Genomic DNA, 8,568 nt, shown 5'->3' with positions numbered 1-8,568 from the left:
CTTGTGAACCATGGATGAAGGGTATCGGACGGATGCCATATTCCTTGACTTCTGGAAGGCACTTGACTTGGTGCCCCACTGCAGACTCCTAACTAAGGTTCGAGCATATGGGATTGATTCTCAAATATGTGAGTGGCTTGAAGACTTCTTAAGTAATAGAACCCAGTACGTTGTCCTCAATGGTGAGTGTTCATCGGAGGTGAGGGTATCATCTGGAGTGCCCCAGGGAAATGTGGTAGGTCCGCTGTTGTTTTTTATCTACATAAATGATCTTTTGGATATTGTGGATAGCAATGTGCGGCTGTTTGCTGATGATGCTGTGGTGTACGGGAAGGTGAACTTTGCCTTCATTCCAGGGATTCCCATTTGAATTTCTGAAGCATCTCCCTAACACTTGCATGTTGTTCGAACCTACTGGTAACAAACCTAACAGCCAACCTCTGAATTGCTTCGATGTAGTCCCTTAATCAGACCTAGTACAAATCCCAAACACTCGAGCAATACTCAAGAATAGGTCACATGAGCATCCTATATGTGATCTCCTTTGCAGATGAACCACACTTTCCCAAAATTCTCCCAATAAACTGAAGTCAACCATTCTCCTACTGTACCACAGTCCTTCACTTTGCTGCATTATGTCCAGATATTTAAATGATGTGACTGTGTCAAGCAGGACACTCCTACTAATGCGGTATTTGAACGTTATGCTCTTGTTTCTCCAATTCATCCGCATTGACTTACATTTTTCTACATCTAGAGCTAGCTGTCATTCATCACTTTCTCCAGCATCCACTCTGTTCATCTGGTCCTTCTCCTGCCCCCTGCCCCCCCTATCTGTCTAACTGCTCCTCTCCTGTCTGTCCATCAGATCCTCCAACCTTATACTGTCCAGCTGCTCCTCCTGCCTCTGTCTGTCCACCTGTTGCTCTACCCTTTCTCTGTCCATCTGCTCCTGCTCCCTCTGTCCACCTACTTTTTTCCCCCCTCTGCCAAGAAGAGAGCTAACCATCTAATGGAAGAATGTATACTGAGCAGAAGCTTCACTTCATGGCTGCTTCACAAATTGTCCCACCTGGAACTGCCCCTCCCAAATAACAGCTTCTCTGAATTACATAATAGGGAATTGCATTTACAACATCTTTTAATCCTACAATCTTCCAGGAGTCATTCTATGTTAGCTTCTAGACCCCATTTCTATTCATCTACCTTACTTGATTAATCTACACACACACACACACACACACACACACACACACACACACACACACACACACAGATATATATATACACACACCTACCTTTCTCTCTGTAGCCTCTTATGTTCTCCCACCCCACTTTATCCCACCCCACCCCACCCCTTTCATTTGCCCCCAAGAAAATTCCCCATCTGCAGTAGGGTAGGATTATCTGTACCACATCTCTATCCAGTTCCCTTGTTACTTTCCTGTCCTGCCCTTGGCCTCCTCCCCTCCACTCTGCTCTCCTCTCCACCCATCCCCTCCCTTCCCCTCCCCACCCCCTACCCTCTCCTACCCTTCCCTCCCACCCTTGCTCCTCTCACCCAATCCATATGACAGAGCAGAGTTTTCTTTTTTTTTTGGGGGGGGGGGGGGGGGTGTCGGGGCATGTATTAATCAGTACTACTCTTTAAAATGTCATTGTCCAAACTTCAGTAATTTCCAATCTTGTTTTTAAGTACCCTTCAACTGCTCATTGCCTCAATTATACTGTGAGCAGTTACATTTACTCCTTCCATGTATCGTATTAATAGTTCACTAGTATTTTCTTGTAAGAGCACAGGTTTTTGGTTCAATTGCAGCAACTGCTTCTCCATTGCCTGAAGAAACCCGAAATGTTTCATCACCTGCCACAGTTGGTGATGAAGTTGTTCCCTGTGACCGAACAGCTACAACGCCTGATAAAATTTATGATCTTCATGATCTGGTCAGTGAAGATGAACTCAACAGTTTTTCGGAGGAAGCTGAGATGCTTATTTCTGGAGGTGCATCTTCTGTGAGGTATGAATTCTATCTTTTCTTTATTTCATTCAATGTGTATTCACTTTTATTTTTCATAACAGCTACATTCGGTCAAGTATTTTCTCTTTTACAAACTATGCTGCAGCATTAAAAAGGCCATAACACAAATGATCTATGTTGTGTTGAATGATGTATAAAATATTTATTTTTGTGCTTTTAGTGCAGGAGATTCTTTTTTCTGTAGTTAGGAAGGAAGGAGTGATTAGGCTGGAAAAAGTTATAAAAATTATAGGTCTAGAGAGCAACAAAAGCTTTATTAAAATTGACTAGGAATCAGATTTGAGATCAGCAGTTCATTGGCCAACATACACAAAAGTGGGACAGAAAAGGTAAAGTTATTGCGATATGAGCCAAGTGCAAGCATTTGAAATGAGAGAAATAAACATAAAAAGACAACTGATGATAATTTTATTGTTAAAGGGTTAATGAGATTAACTTTTAGAACAAAGGTTATCTAGTAGAAGGGAGAAAGAGAGTGCAGGAAATGACTTTCCAAAGATTATGCGGTGGCGTGGTTCTTTCCGTCCCTTTACAATGAACCTGCACCTACCTGTGAACATTGTCACAGCAGATCATCAGTAGGAAAGCCGAATGAAACCTACTGTACTTCGACATGAACCAGGCTGCAATTTAAATCACTAATCTACGTTTTGGGAGAAAGTTTTCATATGAATGAAAGGTTGGAAATTTTGTCCTCAATTAATATATTCTGAAACTTAGGTGAACAAGTATCACTGCCAAGCCGGTGCTAGTCTTACCACAGTCACTCACAATCCCTTTCACTCACATTAGCAAGTTTATGGTTTTGCATTTCGCGAAAACGTAATAGCTACAAAAATACTGATTGTTTTTTATTGATAATGCTCACCAAATATTAAGTCTGTCCGTACCAAATGCAGTCACAGCTTTTAGCCACCGACCTGCTCAATACGCCACACGGAATATATGTCTTTTGTCTTCACAAAATTCACTTAAAAATTCCGAAATTTCTACACACCCATCGGAATTATTATGCCGTCACTGTACAACACTCTCGATGTATGAAACACTGCTATATCCGGCAACTTATTGTTTCCATCGGAAGTACTACTACACACGTCCGAACTGTTTCATGCCTAGTCTTCCACACCACTCTAGAATACTCTGTCTTCTCTACCAGCAGAGAAAGACACGTGAAGAATATTGCTGTACCATTGGTCAGTTTACTCAACACCCAATAGCAAAACAACATTCTCCCGCATCAGTCCGTGCTTTTCATCAATAACCAATTGCAAAATAGTAAACGTAACGACTGCACTTTTTACCGACGTAATTATCTAATATGCTGAAGTTTTGTTTATGCATAAAGTTATTTACTATTGTTATTTATACCTGAATTAACTTTCCCTTTACCATAAACTTTCTTTACAAATCTATTCTACAAAAATCCCCTTTGTCCACATCCATACTTCTCCAAAATGTTCTCACACTAAATACCACTACATAATTTGTTAAACAATTATCTTCATATTAACCTTAAACCCCACTCACACATAATTCATACTGCTAAAACACATTTATAATATTTTACATACACAAAAAGACATAACACTTTATGAAAATACTAGAACAGTTTATGAAAAACATTCTATTACTTTAGTGCACTCTAGTGGGCACGATCGAAACTAAACATCACAGTCCCCCTATCCAATATTGTCCTCTATCGGCTGATACATAAACTACGTGTGCGTCCAGTCTCGCGTCACCATCTGTTACTATCCAGCTCTGAGACACATCTCCCACTTAACCGCCTCCGAGGCAGGATCATTATACGGTGCTATGCCTCACTTAGCAGAATTAATATGTAACAGAAAGAGAGATTATTTGAAAATCTGAAAATGAGTGGAAAGGGAAGAAGAAAAAAAATAGTAGTAAAAGAGACCAGAGCTGAAAATTAAACAAGAGGTGCACAATTTACATAAGTAAATTTGATGGAGCTTGACCTGAATGTTGGACCATTGAAGAGAACTGTGTAAGAGAAATAGAAGCAGGCAGGAATAAAGTGTAAGTTAATAGCAGGTGGCAGATGCCAGTAAGAGGGCACAAACTGTAAAGTATGTTTCATCTTATAAAGGTTGAGGCATTGGTGCTGTGAAGAAGTATCAAAATCATCTATGTAATGATGCAGCATGTAATTTCAATTCTGAATTTACACACATGACTGCAGTCTCAGGCAACTGAAACCACACTGTGAGCTGCAGCACCAGTGAATGACGGGAGTGGCGAATGGGTGGGGATAAGGAGGAGGCTGGGTGGGGACGGGAGGGATAGTGTGGTAGGGGTGGTGGACAGTGAAGTGCTGTAGGTTAGACTGAGGGCAGAGAAGAGGTGGGGACAGGAGGGGGGGGGGGGGAAGTAGTAGTGGGAAAAGGAAAGAAATAAAAAGACTGGGTGTGGTGGTGGAATGACGGCTGTGTAGTGCTGGAATGGGAACAGGGAAGGGGCTGGATGGGTGAGGACAGTGACTAACGAAGGTTTCGACCAGGAGGGTTATGGGAATGTAAGATGTGTTGCAGGGAAAGTTCACATCTGCGCAATTCAGTAAAGCTTGTGTTGGTGGGAAGGATCCATGTGGCACAGGCTGTGAAGCAGTCATTGAAATGAAGGATATCTTGTGTGGCAGCGTGTTCAGCAACAGGGTGGTCCACTTGTTTCTTGGGCATAGTTTGTTGGTGGCAATTCATACAGACAGACAGCTTGCTGGGTGTCATGCCTACATTGAATGCAGCACAGTAGCCACAGCTTAGCTTGTAGACTACACGACTGGTTTCACAGGTAGCCCTACATTTGATGGGATAGGTGATGTTAGTGACCGGACTGGAGTAGTTGGTGGTGGGATGATGTATAGGACAGGTCTTGAATCTAGGTCTATTACAGTGGTATGAGCCATGAGGTAAGGGATTGGGTGCAGGGGTTGTGTAAGGATGGACAAGTGTGTTGTGTAGGTTCGGTAGACAGTGGAATACCACTGTGGGAGGGGTGGGAAGGGTAGTGGTTAGGATATTTCTCATTTCAGGGCACGAGAAGAGGTAATCAAAACCCTGGCGGAGAATGTAATTCAGTTGCTCTGGTCCTGGGTGGTACTGAGTTACGAGGAGAATGCTCCTATGTGGCCGTACAGTGGGACTTTCGGAGGTGGTGGGAAACTGGAAAGATAAGGCACAGCATCTTTGTTTTTATACAAGTTTGGAAGGATAATTATGGTCAGCGAAGGCTTCAGTGAAACCCTCTGTATATTTAATGAGGGACTGCTCGTCACTGCAGATGTGATGATCATTAGGTGGCTAGGCTGTACAGAAGGGACATCTTGGCATGGAATGGGTGGCATCTGTCAGAGTGGAGGTATTTGTGGTTGTTAGTAGGTTTGATATGGACAGAGGTACTGATGTAGCCATCTTTGAGGTGGAGGTCAACATCTAGGAAGGTGGCTTGTTGGGTTGAGTAGAACCAGGTGAAGCAAATGGGGGAGAAGTTGTTGAGGTTTTGGAGGAATGTGGATAGGGTGTCTTCACCTTTTAGCCAGATAGCGAAGATGTCGTCATTGAATCTGAACCAGGTGAGGGATTTAGGATTCTGGGGCTTAGGAAGGATTCCTCTAGATGGCCCATGAATAGATTGGCATAGGATGGTGCCATGTGGGTGCCCATAGATGAACCTTGGTTTTGTTTTTAGGCAATGCCTTCAAAGGAGAAGTAATCGTGGGTGAGGATATAATTGGTCATGATGACTAAGAAGGAGGTTTTTGGTTTGGAATCCATCGGACGTCGGGAAAGGTAGTGTTCAATAGTAGTAAGGCCATGGGCATTAGGAATGTTAGTGTACAGGGAGGCGGCATCAATAGTGATGAGCAGGGCATCGCATGGTAAAGGGACAGGAGAGTTGGAGGAAATGGTTGGTATCTTTTGTATAGGAGGTTAGGTTCCGCGTAACAGGTTGAAGATGTTGGTCTACAAGAGTAGAGATTCTCTCTGGGGGGCACAGTAACCAGCCACAACGGGGTGTCCAAGGTGGTTAGGTTTATGGACTTTACAAAGCATGTAGAAAGTAGGAGTGTGGGGAGTGGTAAGGGTGAGAGATGGACTCCAGGGAGAGATTCTGGGATGGGCCTAAGGATTTGAGTCATGACTGGAGATCCTTCTGGATTACTGGAATGGAGTTACTGTGACAAAGTTTGTAGGTGGAAATATCTGACAGCTGGCAGAGTCCTTTCACCAGGTAATCGTTGCGGTTCAAAACAACAGTGGTGGAACCTTTGTCCGCAGGTAGGATTATAGAGTCAGGATCAGATTTTAGATGGTGGACTGCGGTTCTTTCTGCAAATGTAAGGTTAGTTTGCAAGTGAGGGATCTGGGGAATGATGGTGAGGCAAGGTTTGAGGTTAAGAAGTTTAATATTGGTCTTTGGTTGAATCTGATTGGTAGGGTTGGTGGCAAAAAAGTGTTTGCACGGTAGGGACCAGGAGAACGAGAGCAGGTCTTGAACAAATCCTGCATGATTGAATTTGGGAGTGGGGCAAAAGTGAGACCTTTGGAAAGGACTGATATTTCTGTGGGTCTAAGGCTTCTGGAGGAAGGGTTCATGACTGTGTTGTGGGTCTGTTTGGATTCTGGATTCTGTGCATGGTGGGGGGGAGTTTTGGAGGGTGGGGTAAATGTAGTAGGTCTGCAAGACATTGTTTGTCAGCTATGAGGGGACATGGGGGGAGGTTTGAGGTGGTTGTAGAGGTGGTGGACAGTGGTACTCCAAGGCGGGAGTAGGAAGTGAGCAGGATGGAGAGCTTTTTGAGGTGGTGTTGTGCATGTTGCTCAAGTTCCTGCAGGGTAATAGTTTCAGTGTGTGTTCCGTTCCAGAAATTTGGGATTGCATAGCAGGAGAATTTTGCAGATGGAGAGAAGGTACTGCAAGGGGGTATGGTCTTTGGTTGATATGGTTTTGCAAGACTATGTTGGTGAGGGCTAAGGATCGGCAGAATCTGAACAGGAGGAGGAGATCATTGTGGAAGGAGGGGTGGCAGCCAGAGATGGCTAATACGATGGTAAGGCCCATGGGGGGGGGGGGGAGATTCTAATGTGCGTGTGTGTGTGCGTGTGCATGTGCGTGTGTTCCATCCTTGATTTTCCATTGTTTGATTCTGAATTTATACTTTGCAAACCACTGTGCAGAGTGCAGTAGGAGCTACAAATAGCATTCATACCGAGGGTACCATTTTAATGTGTTAATACATAGTAAGAGGAAAAAAGTTATATCTGTGCTGGGGCCTGGATTTCCCCAATTTTATTTAGATGAAATCTACTCTCGCCATGAGAGAAATACCGAGAGCCTAAATTGTTTCACTTATGCTCCAACAGCAGAGCAAGGTCAACACATTACTACTGTTTGTGCATAACAGAGGACTTCGCAGATGTGTGAACTGTTAACTCATGGTCTTCTAGAGGCTCTTCCGATGATGGGTCTGTCCAGCATATGACAGTCTGGCATTTGGTTTATATATTGAGCACTGCTCCCATCCATGATACAGTCTATTTGGCCTCTATTTCTGTGTCCACCTGGCAGGCATTTTTTTCGTGGTACTGCTTGTTGGGTTACAACACAGTATTAAGAATGGGTCAAGTGAGAGTTTTATATGTACCACTATTCATTCATAATATTGTTGAGAACACAATATGAAGGACACTATTCAGAGATGCGTAATGAGCTAAGACGGGTATTACCAAAGCAAAGGTGCTGTTAGAAACTGCATTAATATGGAACAGTATTAGAATTGAAACTCAGTATTTGTGCCTATTAGATCTAAATTTAATATAGGTAAATTAACAGGACTGTTGCTTTTGTGGAGGAGAAGAAGAAGAAGAAGAAGAAGAAGAAGCCTAGTTCTTACTCAGTTACATCAAATAGCTGATACCTATCTCCTATTTCTTGCTTAAAATCTATGTGCTCTGCTATTACCAGTTTAATACCTACATGACCTCATTTATATTTATAATATAACAACTATTATCTAATTGCCACAAGAATGCAGGCATTCAAATTTTCGGTCATTGAATGTAATATGTGTGAGTAGTTGCTACTTAGGTGTGTTAGTAATTCTGCTCTTTAGAGATAATGGGTATAAGTCCAATCGTCACAATTTCAACTTAAAATCATTTTTCTAATATACACAGACTGCTTCACCTGTGAATGAAGGACGCCAGTCGTGTTCCAGCCCACGGCTGATTTGGCATTGTAAAAAAGGTGGAATGTTCATTTAATATTGTCTAAATCAACAGTATGTCTGGTGCCCTTGTTCCACAAATGAACCAATGTATGGGAATTACAAATAAAGTGTGAAGTAGAAATTGGGCAGTTGTGCTTGTGCCCGTTTGCCTCTGAGAATGGACTTCTTTCAAATTTACAGGGGTTCTCTATTTCTTGTTTTGTTGTTTGTTGAAAAGTGAACACAAAAGTACAAAACCCAACTCCTAAACCTAGACAAGATGGCATCATTTATAGA

The 8,568-nt window shown here is 42.7% G+C and overlaps 1 protein-coding gene across 1 annotated transcript in view; it reads left to right on the top strand.

Annotated features, from left to right (window-relative positions):
• Positions 1-8,568, top strand: part of LOC126480226 (uncharacterized) — a 69,374-nt gene that overhangs the window by 25,070 nt on the left and 35,736 nt on the right. The window contains exon 4 of the mRNA XM_050103848.1: positions 1,820-2,018. Within this exon, the coding sequence (XP_049959805.1) occupies positions 1,820-2,018 (199 nt within the window). The remainder of the gene's footprint in view (positions 1-1,819; positions 2,019-8,568) is intronic.

Source organism: Schistocerca serialis, chromosome 1 (genome assembly GCF_023864345.2).
Source record: "Schistocerca serialis cubense isolate TAMUIC-IGC-003099 chromosome 1, iqSchSeri2.2, whole genome shotgun sequence".
In the NCBI taxonomy this organism is placed as follows: Eukaryota; Metazoa; Arthropoda; class Insecta; order Orthoptera; family Acrididae; genus Schistocerca; species Schistocerca serialis.
Note: the sequence above shows the minus strand (reverse complement) of the source record. Positions and strands in the feature narration are given on the sequence as shown.